At 44.0% G+C, this 21,024-nt stretch overlaps 1 protein-coding gene across 1 annotated transcript; it reads right to left on the bottom strand.

Annotated features, from left to right (window-relative positions):
• Window positions 1-2,153: 2,153 nt before the first annotated feature.
• LOC130087399 (WAP four-disulfide core domain protein 2-like) lies at window positions 2,154-19,632 on the bottom strand. Its single transcript, XM_056253680.1, has 5 exons — window positions 19,548-19,632; window positions 18,266-18,403; window positions 6,953-7,090; window positions 6,424-6,509; window positions 2,154-2,180 (listed from the first exon to the last, which is right to left on the bottom strand). Exons 1-5 carry the CDS (start codon window positions 19,630-19,632, stop codon window positions 2,154-2,156), a joined length of 474 nt encoding a protein of 157 aa, XP_056109655.1.
• Between the last annotated feature and the right edge of the window lie 1,392 nt (window positions 19,633-21,024).

Below are 21,024 nucleotides of genomic sequence, written 5' to 3'. Positions count from 1 at the left end.
TTTATTTCTCTTAGTAAAAACTGTAATATTACAATTTAACAATTTAACATAGGCTATCTGTTTTCTATGCCATAGTAAACTGTAATTTATTCATATGATCAAAGGTGAATTTTCGGCATCATTACTCCAGTCATGATGATAATTCATTTTAATATGCTGATTTGCTGCTCAGGAAACATGTCTTATTATTATCAATGTTGAAAACAGTTTCATATTTTGTTGGAAACCATGATACATTTTATGCAGAATTATTTGATAAACAAAGTTGAAAGAACAGCATTTATATGAAGTAGATTTTTTTTAACAGTGTAAAACCCTTGACTGTCACTTTTGATCAATTTAATGCATCGATCCTTGTTGAATAAAAATATTAATTTCATAAAAAAGATCTTACTGACGTCAACATTTTAAACCGTTATGTACAGTTTTGGTTTGTTTATTGCGAAATTACTCCCGATTGTTTCTCTGTCATCTAAGCAAGGCTTCGTTTCCCAAACGCACTGGGCCTGTGAGCTCAGCGAAGCACCAGCATCGAACACTCTCTGTGATTGATTGGTTTCGTCTTGTATACAGATGACTAGGAGAAAAGGTTCTATCCGGTTCTATACTACACAATTACCCGCTAACATTCGCTTATTTTTCCACTTAGAAGCTTATTTTACGCACTGAATTGCGTGCTAAATTAATAAAAAATTACTGGTAAAAGAAAATACACATTTGGATCGATATTTTTATGCGAGGATCGATCCTTTTCGATACCACGTCAGCATCGAAGTATCGATACTTCAGGATCGATCCGCCCATCACTATCGGATACTCCGTCAATAACAAAACACGCGAATTTCAGACAAATTTCAGAAATAAGTAGCGGAGGGCAGCCTTACGGAGAGACTCAGGAAGAGGTTGCAACTTTTAGACTTAACCTGGACATTTCTGAATGGTTAGTGGATACAGTTATGTAGTTGTTGTGGAGTTATATTGATTCACCTCATCAACTTGCATGTGCCGTCATGTTTAACTTTTACACAAGTTGACAGTTCCCCGAGCTCTTTATAAGACAGCTGTGACATTTTTTGGTCAAATAGTGCTCTGTGCAGCCAACGACAGAACGGTTTGAGTGCTTTGCTCGAACTTTTGCCATTGCGTTAGAACTGGTTCAGAACTCTCATCTCGTGGCGCTTTGCAGACTCTGCTGTGTGAGTTCATGTGTTTTGAAGGAGGTGTGGCTTTGGAAACACTCTGAAGAGGGGGTGGGATCTCACGCTTTCAAAGCTAGCCTGCCATTGCTAGCCTCTCCGCAATTGCCTACCCTACCTTTAAGCAAAACGTAAAATAGTTACGAATTGCTGTGAGATTGTCCAGAAGTTAAAAATATGTATGAATTTAATAAAGATTTAATGTAACTCAAGTGCTTAACTCCATTAATGAGAGGGGCCCATTTTGTGTGAAGATGAAAACAGAGGTCTTTCGTTACAAGACCTCTTGCACGTGTTTGGGTCTTGGTGAGGTGATTTTTTACTTTCCTAAAGCACTAATGCCAATGAACAATTATGTGAGAACAGCCAAATGAACACTGGCATACCAAAAACACCAACTCTACAATCAAGCAATTTTCTTTGTTTTTCCACAGAAACAAAGAAAGAAGTCTTACCAAAGTGTGAGATTTATTTGGTGATAAACAGGGAAGACATCCCATACATTCAATGGTTAAATCAGCACACTTAACTTTATGCATGGCCACATTCTCTAAGACCCCCCATAAGGTGATGAGGACCCCCCCATATGGCCAGAACATTTGCCATCAGGGCGAGTTTGGTGACAGTTTTCAGCACACACTGCAGGCTTGGGCTGTTCGGACGCCGGCTTCACTGGAGGCTTGGGCTGCTCGGACGCCGGCTTCACTGGAGGCTTGGGCTGCTCGGACGCCGGCTTCACTGGAGGCTTGGGCTGCTCGGACGCCGGCTTCACTGGAGGCTTGGGCTGTTCGGACGCAGGCTTCACTGGAGGCTTGGGCTGTTCGGACGCAGGCTTCACTGGAGGCTTGGGCTGTTCGGAAGCCGGCTTCACTGGAGGCTTGGGCTGTTCGGACGCAGGCTTCACTGGAGGCTTGGGCTGTTCGGACGCAGGCTTCCGAGGATGGGACGGCACGACGGTCAGCTTCGCCGGACACTGACCGGACACTACAGAAGAGGATTCAAGAGGATAGTTAGGAAAGACCAGGAAGTGCTTTAATAGCTTGTTTCAGCATTTGCAGAACAGGGGTTTTGCAATATGTGCCTCAAACTTTAATAATATTCACATTTATCAGCTTCAAATCAAAGTAGCTTAGACATCTACCATTTATCACTAAACTGCGTCAATTAGTTTCAAAGACTGAGAGTGCCGTTACAACCTATAGTAGGGCGAGTAATAGTACAATGCTGATAGAAAACATGATGCACATCAGTAAATAGGTTGTTGTAACTAAGTGTACTTCAAAAATTGTTATGCCATCCCTCATTCCAAGCATTTTAATAGGCTACACAACACAAAAGTTATAGCTCCCCGTGTTATAGGCTATTGAAGGCATAAATAGTTGTTAAAATAGGGAAAACAATACATGAAGCAGAAGTTTAAATTCAGGATTGATGTCTATGTGGTAACAACTGCGTAAGCATATAGCATGTTCTTGATTTACAGCAAACAAAAATACTATACATTAGAGATTGGATGGGTTTTACTTGTACAATGAAATAAATATGCATAAACTTATGACAGTTTTGCATATTTATACCTTGCTTATTATTGAAACTAAACCACCGTACAAAGTTAAACTTCCACTGGACGTCTGTACTGTACTTTTGTAAACCAATGTGCTGAGATGGGTCCAAGTCATATTTTGTAAGGCACGTTCTTCGGGCTGTGTAATAAACTAAAAGATCTTCTCACCTACGACTCCAGCGTCTGTTGTGCTCAAACATGCAGACAGACACAATAAAACAGCACTAAATGAGCAGTACACTCGAGCTGTCATCCTCACGACCTGCGATCTCACAATCAACTCTGCTAGAAGATGGGCTGAATTAGTGAGTCAGGAGGGGCAGGCAGGGAGAAACACAAACTACAATGAAAAACCGTGCCGCTGCATCAAAATATCTGCTGAATCCCACAACAAACGCTGTAAAAAAAAAAGTGGGGTTTTAAAGATCTTCTTGAAAAAAACGCGTTTTTAAAGATCCAAGGAGGTCTAGGTAACTCCAACCCTGATGATTCTCACCTGCCTGCAGCTTTCTAGTAGCCTAATCTCGAAGACCTTGATTAGCTTGTTCAGGTGTTTGATTAGGATTGGATGTCGTAATAATTAAAGTAATTAGGAGATGATTGAGCGTTTGCCAAAAGAATCTGCAGTGGTCAGGTGGTACAGCGATCAAGTGGTACCAGTCGGAGTAGTAGGCTAGCACAAGTTTTAACCGTAATAAAAAAAAATCCGTTTGAATGTCCACTGCGATATCTTGTCCTTTTAACAGTTAATGGGTTTTCCAGTGCCCTGACACACTAGTCAATTTCCAGTTGCATCTTGCTTCTCTGTGTTCACAAGTTTCAGTCCTTTCAATATAAAAGTCTTCTCTACTGACTGACTCACTCATAAAGACAGTCTTTGCCACCATCTAATGGTGAAATAATGTAACTTCTGTTGCTGTTCAGGGACTATTTTTTCCAGCTGAAGGAAGCCTTTGTGATTTTACTTCATGAAAGTTGCATTGATACATATTTTTTTGGCTTTAATTGTTGCATCGTGTGGTAACTCCGCTTCGCGCCTAACAACACCCTTTAGCCAGGGGCGTAATTTGTGGGGGGGATGGGGGGGGATATAACCCCCCCAATATTTAAATCTATGCATTACAACCCCCCCATTATTTATACCATGATCACAATATCAGGAGGCATACCCAAACTTTAACCCCCCCAATGTTCAAACCAAATCTACGCCCTTGCCTTTAGCCGTGACTTATTTACGATACAGCACAGCCTCTCGTACCTTATTGCTTACATGTTATGTGCTTTGAGACATGAGGTAAATTAAAGGTGACATATTTTGCCCCTTTTCACAAGATGTAATATCTATGGTGTCCTCAGAATGTGTCTGTGAAATTACAGCTCAAAATACAACCCAGATTATTTATTATAGCTTGTCAAAGTTGCCCCTTTTTGGGTGTGAGCAAAAACGCACCATTTTTGTGTGTGTGTCCATTTAAATGCAAATGAGCTGCTGCTCCCCAGCTTCGGATACTCCGTCAATAACAAAACACGCGAATTTCAGACAAATTTCAGAAATAAGTAGCGGAGGGCAGCCTTACGGAGAGACTCAGGAAGAGGTTGCAACTTTTAGACTTAACCTGGACATTTCTGAATGGTTAGTGGATACAGTTATGTAGTTGTTGTGGAGTTATATTGATTCACCTCATCAACTTGCATGTGCCGTCATGTTTAACTTTTACACAAGTTGACAGTTCCCCGAGCTCTTTATAAGACAGCTGTGACATTTTTTGGTCAAATAGTGCTCTGTGCAGCCAACGACAGAACGGTTTGAGTGCTTTGCTCGAACTTTTGCCATTGCGTTAGAACTGGTTTAGAACTCTCATCTCGTGGCGCTTTGCAGACTCTGCTGTGTGAGTTCATGTGTTTTGAAGGAGGTGTGGCTTTGGAAACACTCTGAAGAGGGGGTGGGATCTCACGCTTTCAAAGCTAGCCTGCCATTGCTAGCCTCTCCGCAATTGCCTACCCTACCTTTAAGCAAAACGTAAAATAGTTACGAATTGCTGTGAGATTGTCCAGAAGTTAAAAATATGTATGAATTTAACAAAGATTTAATGTAACTCAAGTGGTTAACTCCATTAATGAGAGGGGCCCATTTTGTGTGAAGATGAAAACAGAGGTCTTTCGTTACAAGACCTCTTGCACGTGTTTGGGTCTTGGTGAGGTGATTTTTTACTTTCCTAAAGCACTAATGCCAATGAACCATTATGTGAGAACAGCCAAATGAACACTGGCATACCAAAAACACCAACTCTACAATCAAGCAATTTTCTTTGTTTTTCCACAGAAACAAAGAAAGAAGTCTTACCAAAGTGTGAGATTTATTTGGTGATAAACAGGGAAGACATCCCATACATTCAATGGTTAAATCAGCACACTTAACTTTATGCATGGCCACATTCTCTAAGACCCCCCATAAGGTGATGAGGACCCCCCCATATGGCCAGAACATTTGCCATCAGGGCGAGTTTGGTGACAGTTTTCAGCACACACTGCAGGCTTCACTGGAGGCTTGGGCTGTTCGGACGCCGGCTTCACTGGAGGCTTGGGCTGCTCGGACGCCGGCTTCACTGGAGGCTTGGGCTGCTCGGACGCCGGCTTCACTGGAGGCTTGGGCTGCTCGGACGCCGGCTTCACTGGAGGCTTGGGCTGCTCGGACGCCGGCTTCACTGGAGGCTTGGGCTGCTCGGACGCCGGCTTCACTGGAGGCTTGGGCTGCTCGGACGCCGGCTTCACTGGAGGCTTGGGCTGCTCGGACGCCGGCTTCACTGGAGGCTTGGGCTGCTCGGACGCCGGCTTCACTGGAGGCTTGGGCTGCTCGGACGCCGGCTTCACTGGAGGCTTGGGCTGCTCGGACGCCGGCTTCACTGGAGGCTTGGGCTGCTCGGACGCCGGCTTCACTGGAGGCTTGGGCTGCTCGTAAGCCGGCTTCACTGGAGGCTTGGGCTGCTCGGACGCCGGCTTCACTGGAGGCTTGGGCTGTTCGGACGCAGGCTTCACTGGAGGCTTGGGCTGTTCGGACGCAGGCTTCACTGGAGGCTTGGGCTGTTCGGACGCCGGCTTCACTGGAGGCTTGGGCTGTTCGGACGCCGGCTTCACTGGAGGCTTGGGCTGTTCGGACGCAGGCTTCACTGGAGGCTTGGGCTGTTCGGACGCAGGCTTCACTGGAGGCTTGGGCTGTTCGGACACAGGCTTCACTGGAGGCTTGGGCTGTTCGGACGCAGGCTTCACTGGAGGCTTGGGCTGTTCGCCGGCAGGCTTCACTGGAGGCTTGGGCTGTTCGCCGGCAGGCTTCACTGGAGGCTTGGGCTGTTCGCCGGCAGGCTTCACGGGAGGTTTGGGCTGTTCGCCGACAGGCTTCACGGGAGGTTTGGGCTTTTCCCCGGCAGGCTTCACTGGAGGCTTGGACTGTTCGCCGGCAGGCTTCACGGGAGACTTGGGCGGTTCGCCGGCAGGCTTCACTGGAGGCTTGGGCTGTTCGCCGGCAGGCTTCAATGGAGGCTTGGGCTGTCCGCCGGCAGGCTTCACTGGAGGCTTGGGCTGTTCGGACGCAGGCTTCACTGGAGGCTTGGACGGATCAGACCCAGGCTTCACTGGAGGCTTGGGCGGTTCAGACGCAGGCTTCACTGGAGGCTTGGGCAGTTCGGCTGCAGGAGTCACTGGAGGATTCGGCAGTTCAGCTGCAGGAGTCAGCGGTTCGGCTGCAGGCGTCACTGGAGGATTCGGCGGCAGTTCGGCTGCAGGCGTCACTGGAGGATTCGGCAGTTCGGCTGCAGGCGTCACTGGAGGATTCGGCAGTTCGGCTGCAGGCGTCACTGGAGGATTCGGCAGTTCAGCTGGAGGCGTCACTGGAGGATTCGGCAGCTCGGCTGGAGGCGTCGGTGGTTCGGCTGTAGCCTTCACTGCATGGATACAGATAATCCGCTTTAGTCAGTCCGTTTAGCGGAATCCAGTCTCAGATTTAGAGCATAAAACACAAATTGCAAGTTTCTTATTTTAAGTATTAATCGTAATCTATTAGTATTGTAAAGCCATCCGGTGCTTGTTCAGCTGAATACTTTTGACACAGAGAATGGTAAAGTAATTAAATCAAACAAGACAAACTGAAATCACGAGAAAGCCGACCCAAACACTAATATAATAACATATCAAATACCTATATATGGAGCCATACACTGATGTCCACATCCATTGCTGCAGCATTTCTCATTGTTCGGACAGTCACTGTCATAGTAACACAACTCGGCACACATTCCTGCTCCAGACTTTGTGCTTGGACACTCCCCTGGCTTTGCTGTTATACAGACACATGACAGAGAAACCACATCACTGAATACTGAATGTCTCATTCACCGCTTAAATAAAGTTGTCAAAGATGATCGGAGTAGTTTTTACAGGAATATTCAGTCTTTCTACTTGGTAGTTTCATGTTTAGTTCAATGTGTTACTTGCGGTTTCTTTGAAATTGTGAAATGTACGTGCAATTTCTGAGTGAAAACTTGTTTATACACCATTTTTTTCAGTGAAGATCTATAGCATCCATCATTAAACTCACTGAAAACAGGCGGCACGCACACAGCCCCACAGGGAAATTGACAGCATTTGTGTCCTCCAGAGCAGTCTCGATCACAAAGACATCCTCGACGGGACGGCACGACGGTCAGCTTCGCCGGACACTGACCGGACACTACAGAAGAGGATTCAAGAGGATAGTTAGGGGAGACCAGGAAGTGCTTTAATAGCTTGTTTCAGCATTTGCAGAACAGGGGTTTTGCAATATGTGCCTCAAACTTTAATAATATTCACATTTATCAGCTTCAAATCAAAGTAGCTTAGACATCTACCATTTATCACTAAACTGCGTCAATTAGTTTCAAAGACTGAGAGTGCCGTTACAACCTATAGTAGGGCGAGTAATAGTACAATGCTAATAGAAAACATGATGCACATCAGTAAATAGGTTGTTGTAACTAAGTGTACTTCAAAAATTGTTATGCCATCCCTCATTCCAAGCATTTTAATAGGCTACACAACACAAAAGTTATAGCTCCCCGTGTTATAGGCTATTGAAGGCATAAATAGTTGTTAAAATAGGGAAAACAAAACATGAAGCAGAAGTTTAAATTCAGGATTGATGTCTATGTGGTAACAACTGCGTAAGCATATAGCATGTTCTTGATTTACAGCAAACAAAAATACTATACATTATGATTAGAGATTGGATGGGTTTTACTTGTACAATGAAATAAATATGCATAAACTTATGACAGTTTTGCATATTTATACCTTGCTTATTATTGAAACTAAACCACCGTACAAAGTTAAACTTCCACTGGACGTCTGTACTGTACTTTTGTAAACCAATGTGCTGAGATGGGTCCAAGTCATATTTTGTAAGGCACGTTCTTCGGGCTGTGTAATAAACTAAAAGATCTTCTCACCTACGACTCCAGCGTCTGTTGTGCTCAAACATGCAGACAGACACAATAAAACAGCACTAAATGAGCAGTACACTCGAGCTGTCATCCTCACGACCTGCGATCTCACAATCACGTCTGCTAGAAGATGGGCTGAATTAGTGAGTCAGGAGGGGCAGGCAGGGAGAAACACAAACTACAATGAAAAACCGTGCCGCTGCATCAAAATATCTGCTGAATCCCACAACAAACGCTGTAAAAAAAAAGTGGGGTTTTAAAGATCTTCTTGAAAAAAACGCGTTTTTAAAGATCCAAGGAGGTCTAGGTAACTCCAACCCTGATGATTCTCACCTGCCTGCAGCTTTCTAGTAGCCTAATCTCGAAGACCTTGATTAGCTTGTTCAGGTGTTTGATTAGGATTGGATGTCGTAATAATTAAAGTAATTAGGAGATGATTGAGCGTTTGCCAAAAGAATCTGCAGTGGTCAGGTGGTACAGCGATCAAGTGGTACCAGTCGGAGTAGTAGGCTAGCACAAGTTTTAACCGTAATAAAAAAAAATCCGTTTGAATGTCCACTGCGATATCTTGTCCTTTTAACAGTTAATGGGTTTTCCAGTGCCCTGACACACTAGTCAATTTCCAGTTGCATCTTGCTTCTCCGTGTTCACAAGTTTCAGTCCTTTCAATATAAAAGTCTTCTCTACTGACTGACTCACTCTTAAAGACAGTCATTGCCACCATCTAATGGTGAAATAATGTAACTTCTGTTGCTGTTCAGGGACTATTTTTTCCAGCTGAAGGAAGCCTTTGTGATTTTACTTCATGAAAGTTGCATTGATACATATTTTTTTGGCTTTAATTGTTGCATCGTGTGGTAACTCCGCTTCGCGCCTAACAACACCCTTTAGCCAGGGGCGTAATTTGTGGGGGGGATGGGGGGGATATAACCCCCCCAATATTTAAATCTATGCATTACAACCCCCCCATTATTTATACCATGATCACAATATCAGGAGGCATACCCAAACTTTAACCCCCCAAATGTTCAAACCAAATCTACGCCCTTGCCTTTAGCCGTGACTTATTTACGATACAGCACAGCCTCTCGTACCTTATTGCTTACATGTTATGTGCTTTGAGACATGAGGTAAATTAAAGGTGACATATTTTGCCCCTTTTCACAAGATGTAATATCTATGGTGTCCTCAAAATGTGTCTGTGAAATTACAGCTCAAAATACAATCCAGATTATTTATTATAGCTTGTCAAAGTTGCCCCTTTTTGGGTGTGAGCAAAAACGCACCATTTTTGTGTGTGTGTCCATTTAAATGCAAATGAGCTGCTGCTCCCCAGCTTCGGATACTCCGTCAATAACAAAACACGCGAATTTCAGACAAATTTCAGAAATAAGTAGCGGAGGGCAGCCTTACGGAGAGACTCAGGAAGAGGTTGCAACTTTTAGACTTAACCTGGACATTTCTGAATGGTTAGTGGATACAGTTATGTAGTTGTTGTGGAGTTATATTGATTCACCTCATCAACTTGCATGTGCCGTCATGTTTAACTTTTACACAAGTTGACAGTTCCCCGAGCTCTTTATAAGACAGCTGTGACATTTTTTGGTCAAATAGTGCTCTGTGCAGCCAACGACAGAACGGTTTGAGTGCTTTGCTCGAACTTTTGCCATTGCGTTAGAACTGGTTTAGAACTCTCATCTCGTGGCGCTTTGCAGACTCTGCTGTGTGAGTTCATGTGTTTTGAAGGAGGTGTGGCTTTGGAAACACTCTGAAGAGGGGGTGGGATCTCACGCTTTCAAAGCTAGCCTGCCATTGCTAGCCTCTCCGCAATTGCCTACCCTACCTTTAAGCAAAACGTAAAATAGTTACGAATTGCTGTGAGATTGTCCAGAAGTTAAAAATATGTATGAATTTAACAAAGATTTAATGTAACTCAAGTGCTTAACTCCATTAATGAGAGGGGCCCATTTTGTGTGAAGATGAAAACAGAGGTCTTTCGTTACAAGACCTCTTGCACGTGTTTGGGTCTTGGTGAGGTGATTTTTTACTTTCCTAAAGCACTAATGCCAATGAACAATTATGTGAGAACAGCCAAATGAACACTGGCATACCAAAAACACCAACTCTACAATCAAGCAATTTTCTTTGTTTTTCCACAGAAACAAAGAAAGAAGTCTTACCAAAGTGTGAGATTTATTTGGTGATAAACAGGGAAGACATCCCATACATTCAATGGTTAAATCAGCACACTTAACTTTATGCATGGCCACATTCTCTAAGACCCCCCATAAGGTGATGAGGACCCCCCCATATGGCCAGAACATTTGCCATCAGGGCGAGTTTGGTGACAGTTTTCAGCACACACTGCAGGCTTGGGCTGTTCGGACGCCGGCTTCACTGGAGGCTTGGGCTGCTCGGACGCCGGCTTCACTGGAGGCTTGGGCTGCTCGGACGCCGGCTTCACTGGAGGCTTGGGCTGCTCGGACGCCGGCTTCACTGGAGGCTTGGGCTGCTCGGACGCCGGCTTCACTGGAGGCTTGGGCTGCTCGGACGCCGGCTTCACTGGAGGCTTGGGCTGCTCGGACGCCGGCTTCACTGGAGGCTTGGGCTGCTCGGACGCCGGCTTCACTGGAGGCTTGGGCTGTTCGGACGCCGGCTTCACTGGAGGCTTGGGCTGTTCGGACGCAGGCTTCACTGGAGGCTTGGGCTGTTCGGACGCAGGCTTCCGAGGACGGGACGGCACGACGGTCATCGATACAGAAATTTGCAGTATCGCCCATCACTAGTTCACGGTCAGGGACTATTTTTTCCAGCTGAAGGAAGCCTTTGTGATTTTACTCCATGAAAGTTGCATTGATACATATTTTTTTGGCTTTAATTGTTGCATCGTGTGGTAACTCCGCTTCGCGTCGTGCCTAACAACACCCTTTAGCCGTGACTTATTTACGATACAGCACAGCCTCTCGTACCTTATTGCTTTCATGTTATGTGCTTTGAGACATGAGGTAAATTAAAGGTGACATATTATGCCCCTTTTCACAAGATGTAATATCTATGGTGTCCTCAGAATGTGTCTGTGAAATTACAGCTCAAAATACAACCCAGATCATTTATTATAGCTTGTCAAAGTTGCCCCTTTTTGGGTGTGAGCAAAAACGCACCATTTTTGTGTGTGTGTCCATTTAAATGCAAATGAGCTGCTGCTCCCCAGCTTCGGATACTAGTGATGGGCGATACTGCAAATTTCTGTATCGATCCGATACCAAGTAAATACAAGGCCAGTATCGCCGATATCGATACCGATACCGATACTTTTTCATTTTAAAAGCATGCATTTGAACTTGTATGCACTTTCCTGTGTGTCATGATTTATGAGGTGAATGCATCATTAATATGCTAAATCTGAACACTTTTTCATGACTACTAGGCCTAAATATTTTGTGATTTGTGCTCTCAACTCCCCTTTAATTAGTCAGTGACTTTTACAAAACTACCCTAATTATAGTACTAGCCTACTAGTACTAGCCTACTGTTCAAAAGTTTGGGGTCTGTAAGATTTTTATTTCTCTTAGTAAAAACTGTAATATTACAATTTAACAATTTAACATAGGCTATCTGTTTTCTATGCCATAGTAAACTGTAATTTATTCATATGATCAAAGGTGAATTTTCGGCATCATTACTCCAGTCATGATGATAATTCATTTTAATATGCTGATTTGCTGCTCAGGAAACATGTCTTATTATTATCAATGTTGAAAACAGTTTCATATTTTGTTGGAAACCATGATACATTTTATGCAGAATTATTTGATAAACAAAGTTGAAAGAACAGCATTTATATGAAGTAGATTTTTTTTAACAGTGTAAAACCCTTGACTGTCACTTTTGATCAATTTAATGCATCGATCCTTGTTGAATAAAAATATTAATTTCATAAAAAAGATCTTACTGACGTCAACATTTTAAACCGTTATGTACAGTTTTGGTTTGTTTATTGCGAAATTACTCCCGATTGTTTCTCTGTCATCTAAGCAAGGCTTCGTTTCCCAAACGCACTGGGCCTGTGAGCTCAGCGAAGCACCAGCATCGAACACTCTCTGTGATTGATTGGTTTCGTCTTGTATACAGATGACTAGGAGAAAAGGTTCTATCCGGTTCTATACTACACAATTACCCGCTAACATTCGCTTATTTTTCCACTTAGAAGCTTATTTTACGCACTGAATTGCGTGCTAAATTAATAAAAAATTACTGGTAAAAGAAAATACACATTTGGATCGATATTTTTATGCGAGGATCGATCCTTTTCGATACCACGTCAGCATCGAAGTATCGATACTTCAGGATCGATCCGCCCATCACTATCGGATACTCCGTCAATAACAAAACACGCGAATTTCAGACAAATTTCAGAAATAAGTAGCGGAGGGCAGCCTTACGGAGAGACTCAGGAAGAGGTTGCAACTTTTAGACTTAACCTGGACATTTCTGAATGGTTAGTGGATACAGTTATGTAGTTGTTGTGGAGTTATATTGATTCACCTCATCAACTTGCATGTGCCGTCATGTTTAACTTTTACACAAGTTGACAGTTCCCCGAGCTCTTTATAAGACAGCTGTGACATTTTTTGGTCAAATAGTGCTCTGTGCAGCCAACGACAGAACGGTTTGAGTGCTTTGCTCGAACTTTTGCCATTGCGTTAGAACTGGTTCAGAACTCTCATCTCGTGGCGCTTTGCAGACTCTGCTGTGTGAGTTCATGTGTTTTGAAGGAGGTGTGGCTTTGGAAACACTCTGAAGAGGGGGTGGGATCTCACGCTTTCAAAGCTAGCCTGCCATTGCTAGCCTCTCCGCAATTGCCTACCCTACCTTTAAGCAAAACGTAAAATAGTTACGAATTGCTGTGAGATTGTCCAGAAGTTAAAAATATGTATGAATTTAACAAAGATTTAATGTAACTCAAGTGCTTAACTCCATTAATGAGAGGGGCCCATTTTGTGTGAAGATGAAAACAGAGGTCTTTCGTTACAAGACCTCTTGCACGTGTTTGGGTCTTGGTGAGGTGATTTTTTACTTTCCTAAAGCACTAATGCCAATGAACAATTATGTGAGAACAGCCAAATGAACACTGGCATACCAAAAACACCAACTCTACAATCAAGCAATTTTCTTTGTTTTTCCACAGAAACAAAGAAAGAAGTCTTACCAAAGTGTGAGATTTATTTGGTGATAAACAGGGAAGACATCCCATACATTCAATGGTTAAATCAGCACACTTAACTTTATGCATGGCCACATTCTCTAAGACCCCCCATAAGGTGATGAGGACCCCCCCATATGGCCAGAACATTTGCCATCAGGGCGAGTTTGGTGACAGTTTTCAGCACACACTGCAGGCTTGGGCTGTTCGGACGCCGGCTTCACTGGAGGCTTGGGCTGCTCGGACGCCGGCTTCACTGGAGGCTTGGGCTGCTCGGACGCCGGCTTCACTGGAGGCTTGGGCTGCTCGGACGCCGGCTTCACTGGAGGCTTGGGCTGTTCGGACGCAGGCTTCACTGGAGGCTTGGGCTGTTCGGACGCAGGCTTCACTGGAGGCTTGGGCTGTTCGGAAGCCGGCTTCACTGGAGGCTTGGGCTGTTCGGACGCAGGCTTCACTGGAGGCTTGGGCTGTTCGGACGCAGGCTTCCGAGGATGGGACGGCACGACGGTCAGCTTCGCCGGACACTGACCGGACACTACAGAAGAGGATTCAAGAGGATAGTTAGGAAAGACCAGGAAGTGCTTTAATAGCTTGTTTCAGCATTTGCAGAACAGGGGTTTTGCAATATGTGCCTCAAACTTTAATAATATTCACATTTATCAGCTTCAAATCAAAGTAGCTTAGACATCTACCATTTATCACTAAACTGCGTCAATTAGTTTCAAAGACTGAGAGTGCCGTTACAACCTATAGTAGGGCGAGTAATAGTACAATGCTGATAGAAAACATGATGCACATCAGTAAATAGGTTGTTGTAACTAAGTGTACTTCAAAAATTGTTATGCCATCCCTCATTCCAAGCATTTTAATAGGCTACACAACACAAAAGTTATAGCTCCCCGTGTTATAGGCTATTGAAGGCATAAATAGTTGTTAAAATAGGGAAAACAATACATGAAGCAGAAGTTTAAATTCAGGATTGATGTCTATGTGGTAACAACTGCGTAAGCATATAGCATGTTCTTGATTTACAGCAAACAAAAATACTATACATTAGAGATTGGATGGGTTTTACTTGTACAATGAAATAAATATGCATAAACTTATGACAGTTTTGCATATTTATACCTTGCTTATTATTGAAACTAAACCACCGTACAAAGTTAAACTTCCACTGGACGTCTGTACTGTACTTTTGTAAACCAATGTGCTGAGATGGGTCCAAGTCATATTTTGTAAGGCACGTTCTTCGGGCTGTGTAATAAACTAAAAGATCTTCTCACCTACGACTCCAGCGTCTGTTGTGCTCAAACATGCAGACAGACACAATAAAACAGCACTAAATGAGCAGTACATTCGAGCTGTCATCCTCACGACCTGCGATCTCACAATCAACTCTGCTAGAAGATGGGCTGAATTAGTGAGTCAGGAGGGGCAGGCAGGGAGAAACACAAACTACAATGAAAAACCGTGCCGCTGCATCAAAATATCTGCTGAATCCCACAACAAACGCTGTAAAAAAAAAGTGGGGTTTTAAAGATCTTCTTGAAAAAAACGCGTTTTTAAAGATCCAAGGAGGTCTAGGTAACTCCAACCCTGATGATTCTCACCTGCCTGCAGCTTTCTAGTAGCCTAATCTCGAAGACCTTGATTAGCTTGTTCAGGTGTTTGATTAGGATTGGATGTCGTAATAATTAAAGTAATTAGGAGATGATTGAGCGTTTGCCAAAAGAATCTGCAGTGGTCAGGTGGTACAGCGATCAAGTGGTACCAGTCGGAGTAGTAGGCTAGCACAAGTTTTAACCGTAATAAAAAAAAATCCGTTTGAATGTCCACTGCGATATCTTGTCCTTTTAACAGTTAATGGGTTTTCCAGTGCCCTGACACACTAGTCAATTTCCAGTTGCATCTTGCTTCTCCGTGTTCACAAGTTTCAGTCCTTTCAATATAAAAGTCTTCTCTACTGACTGACTCACTCATAAAGACAGTCTTTGCCACCATCTAATGGTGAAATAATGTAACTTCTGTTGCTGTTCAGGGACTATTTTTTCCAGCTGAAGGAAGCCTTTGTGATTTTACTTCATGAAAGTTGCATTGATACATATTTTTTTGGCTTTAATTGTTGCATCGTGTGGTAACTCCGCTTCGCGCCTAACAACACCCTTTAGCCAGGGGCGTAATTTGTGGGGGGGATGGGGGGGATATAACCCCCCCAATATTTAAATCTATGCATTACAACCCCCCCATTATTTATACCATGATCACAATATCAGGAGGCATACCCAAACTTTAACCCCCCCAATGTTCAAACCAAATCTACGCCCTTGCCTTTAGCCGTGACTTATTTACGATACAGCACAGCCTCTCGTACCTTATTGCTTACATGTTATGTGCTTTGAGACATGAGGTAAATTAAAGGTGACATATTTTGCCCCTTTTCACAAGATGTAATATCTATGGTGTCCTCAGAATGTGTCTGTGAAATTACAGCTCAAAATACAACCCAGATTATTTATTATAGCTTGTCAAAGTTGCCCCTTTTTGGGTGTGAGCAAAAACGCACCATTTTTGTGTGTGTGTCCATTTAAATGCAAATGAGCTGCTGCTCCCCAGCTTCGGATACTCCGTCAATAACAAAACACGCGAATTTCAGACAAATTTCAGAAATAAGTAGCGGAGGGCAGCCTTACGGAGAGACTCAGGAAGAGGTTGCAACTTTTAGACTTAACCTGGACATTTCTGAATGGTTAGTGGATACAGTTATGTAGTTGTTGTGGAGTTATATTGATTCACCTCATCAACTTGCATGTGCCGTCATGTTTAACTTTTACACAAGTTGACAGTTCCCCGAGCTCTTTATAAGACAGCTGTGACATTTTTTGGTCAAATAGTGCTCTGTGCAGCCAACGACAGAACGGTTTGAGTGCTTTGCTCGAACTTTTGCCATTGCGTTAGAACTGGTTTAGAACTCTCATCTCGTGGCGCTTTGCAGACTCTGCTGTGTGAGTTCATGTGTTTTGAAGGAGGTGTGGCTTTGGAAACACTCTGAAGAGGGGGTGGGATCTCACGCTTTCAAAGCTAGCCTGCCATTGCTAGCCTCTCCGCAATTGCCTACCCTACCTTTAAGCAAAACGTAAAATAGTTACGAATTGCTGTGAGATTGTCCAGAAGTTAAAAATATGTATGAATTTAACAAAGATTTAATGTAACTCAAGTGCTTAACTCCATTAATGAGAGGGGCCCATTTTGTGTGAAGATGAAAACAGAGGTCTTTCGTTACAAGACCTCTTGCACGTGTTTGGGTCTTGGTGAGGTGATTTTTTACTTTCCTAAAGCACTAATGCCAATGAACCATTATGTGAGAACAGCCAAATGAACACTGGCATACCAAAAACACCAACTCTACAATCAAGCAATTTTCTTTGTTTTTCCACAGAAACAAAGAAAGAAGTCTTACCAAAGTGTGAGATTTATTTGGTGATAAACAGGGAAGACATCCCATACATTCAATGGTTAAATCAGCACACTTAACTTTATGCATGGCCACATTCTCTAAGACCCCCCATAAGGTGATGAGGACCCCCCCATATGGCCAGAACATTTGCCATCAGGGCGAGTTTGGTGACAGTTTTCAGCACACACTGCAGGCTTGGGCTGTTCGGACGCCGGCTTCACTGGAGGCTTGGGCTGTTCGGACGCCGGCTTCACTGGAGGCTTGGGCTGCTCGGACGCCGGCTTCACTGGAGGCTTGGGCTGCTCGGACGCCGGCTTCACTGGAGGCTTGGGCTGCTCGGACGCCGGCTTCACTGGAGGCTTGGGCTGCTCGGACGCCGGCTTCACTGGAGGCTTGGGCTGCTCGGACGCCGGCTTCACTGGAGGCTTGGGCTGCTCGGACGCCGGCTTCACTGGAGGCTTGGGCTGTTCGGACGCAGGCTTCACTGGAGGCTTGGGCTGTTCGGACGCAGGCTTCACTGGAGGCTTGGGCTGTTCGGACACAGGCTTCACTGGAGGCTTGGGCTGTTCGGACGCAGGCTTCACTGGAGGCTTGGGCTGTTCGCCGGCAGGCTTCACTGGAGGCTTGGGCTGTTCGCCGGCAGGCTTCACGGGAGGTTTGGGCTGTTCGCCGGCAGGCTTCACTGGAGGCTTGGGCTGTTCGCCGGCAGGCTTCACGGGAGACTTGGGCGGTTCGCCGGCAGGCTTCACTGGAGGCTTGGGCTGTTCGCCGGCAGGCTTCAATGGAGGCTTGGGCTGTCCGCCGGCAGGCTTCACTGGAGGCTTGGGCAGTTCGGCTGCAGGAGTCACTGGAGGATTCGGCAGTTCAGCTGCAGGAGTCAGCGGTTCGGCTGCAGGCGTCACTGGAGGATTCGGCGGCAGTTCGGCTGCAGGCGTCACTGGAGGATTCGGCAGTTCGGCTGCAGGCGTCACTGGAGGATTCGGCAGTTCGGCTGCAGGCGTCACTGGAGGATTCGGCAGTTCGGCTGCAGGCGTCACTGGAGGATTCGGCAGTTCGGCTGGAGGCGTCACTGGAGGATTCGGCAGCTCGGCTGGAGGCGTCGGTGGTTCGGCTGTAGCCTTCACTGCATGGATACAGATAATCCGCTTTAGTCAGTCCGTTTAGCGGAATCCAGTCTCAGATTTAGAGCATAAAACACAAATTGCAAGTTTCTTATTTTAAGTATTAATCGTAATCTATTAGTATTGTAAAGCCATCCGGTGCTTGTTCAGCTGAATACTTTTGACACAGAGAACGGTAAAGTAATTAAATCAAACAAGACAAACTGAAATCACGAGAAAGCCGACCCAAACACTAATATAATAACATATCAAATACCTATATATGGAGCCATACACTGATGTCCACATCCATTGCTGCAGCATTTCTCATTGTTCGGACAGTCACTGTCATAGTAACACAACTCGGCACACATTCCTGCTCCAGACTTTGTGCTTGGACACTCCCCTGGCTTTGCTGTTATACAGACACATGACAGAGAAACCACATCACTGAATACTGAATGTCTCATTCACCGCTTAAAAAATAAAGTTGTCAAAGATGATCGGAGTAGTTTTTACAGGAATATTCAGTCTTTCTACTTGGTAGTTTCATGTTTAGTTCAATGTGTTACTTGCGGTTTCTTTGAAATTGTGAAATGTACGTGCAATTTCTGAGTGAAAACTTGTTTATACACCATTTTTTTCAGTGAAGATCTATAGCATCCATCATTAAACTCACTGAAAACAGGCGGCACGCACACAGCCCCACAGGGAAATTGACAGCATTTGTGTCCTCCAGAGCAGTCTCGATCACAAAGACATCCTCGACGGGACGGCACGACGGTCAGCTTCGCCGGACACTGACCGGACACTACAGAAGAGGATTCAAGAGGATAGTTAGGGGAGACCAGGAAGTGCTTTAATAGCTTGTTTCAGCATTTGCAGAACAGGGGTTTTGCAATATGTGCCTCAAACTTTAATAATATTCACATTTATCAGCTTCAAATCAAAGTAGCTTAGACATCTACCATTTATCACTAAACTGCGTCAATTAGTTTCAAAGACTGAGAGTGCCGTTACAACCTATAGTAGGGCGAGTAATAGTACAATGCTAATAGAAAACATGATGCACATCAGTAAATAGGTTGTTGTAACTAAGTGTACTTCAAAAATTGTTATGCCATCCCTCATTCCAAGCATTTTAATAGGCTACACAACACAAAAGTTATAGCTCCCCGTGTTATAGGCTATTGAAGGCATAAATAGTTGTTAAAATAGGGAAAACAAAACATGAAGCAGAAGTTTAAATTCAGGATTGATGTCTATGTGGTAACAACTGCGTAAGCATATAGCATGTTCTTGATTTACAGCAAACAAAAATACTATACATTAGAGATTGGATGGGTTTTACTTGTACAATGAAATAAATATGCATAAACTTATGACAGTTTTGCATATTTATACCTTGCTTATTATTGAAACTAAACCACCGTACAAAGTTAAACTTCCACTGGACGTCTGTACTGTACTTTTGTAAACCAATGTGCTGAGATGGGTCCAAGTCATATTTTGTAAGGCACGTTCTTCGGGCTGTGTAATAAACTAAAAGATCTTCTCACCTACGACTCCAGCGTCTGTTGTGCTCAAACATGCAGACAGACACAATAAAACAGCACTAAATGAGCAGTACACTCGAGCTGTCATCCTCACGACCTGCGATCTCACAATCAACTCTGCTAGAAGATGGGCTGAATTAGTGAGTCAGGAGGGGCAGGCAGGGAGAAACACAAACTACAATGAAAAACCGTGCCGCTGCATCAAAATATCTGCTGAATCCCACAACAAACGCTGTAAAAAAAAAAGTGGGGTTTTAAAGATCTTCTTGAAAAAAACGCGTTTTTAAAGATCCAAGGAGGTCTAGGTAACTCCAACCCTGATGATTCTCACCTGCCTGCAGCTTTCTAGTAGCCTAATCTCGAAGACCTTGATTAGCTTGTTCAGGTGTTTGATTAGGATTGGATGTCGTAATAATTAAAGTAATTAGGAGATGATTGAGCGTTTGCCAAAAGAATCTGCAGTGGTCAGGTGGTACAGCGATCAAGTGGTACCAGTCGGAGTAGTAGGCTAGCACAAGTTTTAACCGTAATAAAAAAAAATCCGTTTGAATGTCCACTGCGATATCTTGTCCTTTTAACAGTTAATGGGTTTTCCAGTGCCCTGACACACTAGTCAATTTCCAGTTGCATCTTGCTTCTCCGTGTTCACAAGTTTCAGTCCTTTCAATATAAAAGTCTTCTCTACTGACTGACTCACTCATAAAGACAGTCTTTGCCACCATCTAATGGTGAAATAATGTAACTTCTGTTGCTGTTCAGGGACTATTTTTTCCAGCTGAAGGAAGCCTTTGTGATTTTACTTCATGAAAGTTGCATTGATACATATTTTTTTGGCTTTAATTGTTGCATCGTGTGGTAACTCCGCTTCGCGCCTAACAACACCCTTTAGCCAGGGGCGTAATTTGTGGGGGGGATGGGGGGGATATAACCCCCCCAATATTTAAATCTATGCATTACAACCCCCCCATTATTTATACCATGATCACAATATCAGGAGGCATACCCAAACTTTAACCCCCCCAATGTTCAAACCAAATCTACGCCCTTGCCTTTAGCCGTGACTTATTTACGATACAGCACAGCCTCTCGTACCTTATTGCTTACATGTTATGTGCTTTGAGACATGAGGTAAATTAAAGGTGACATATTTTGCCCCTTTTCACAAGATGTAATATCTATGGTGTCCTCAGAATGTGTCTGTGAAATTACAGCTCAAAATACAACCCAGATTATTTATTATAGCTTGTCAAAGTTGCCCCTTTTTGGGTGTGAGCAAAAACGCACTATTTTTGTGTGTGTGTCCATTTAAATGCAAATGAGCTGCTGCTCCCCAGCTTCGGATACTCCGTCAATAACAAAACACGCGAATTTCAGACAAATTTCAGAAATAAGTAGCGGAGGGCAGCCTTACGGAGAGACTCAGGAAGAGGTTGCAACTTTTAGACTTAACCTGGACATTTCTGAATGGTTAGTGGATACA

Source organism: Rhinichthys klamathensis, unplaced genomic scaffold (assembly GCF_029890125.1).
Source record: "Rhinichthys klamathensis goyatoka isolate OS25496 unplaced genomic scaffold, OSU_Roscu_1.1 h1tg000004l_1, whole genome shotgun sequence".
NCBI lineage: Eukaryota > Metazoa > Chordata > Actinopteri > Cypriniformes > Leuciscidae > Rhinichthys > Rhinichthys klamathensis.
The sequence above is the reverse complement of the archived record's forward strand: the minus strand, read 5'-3'. Positions and strand labels throughout refer to the sequence as shown.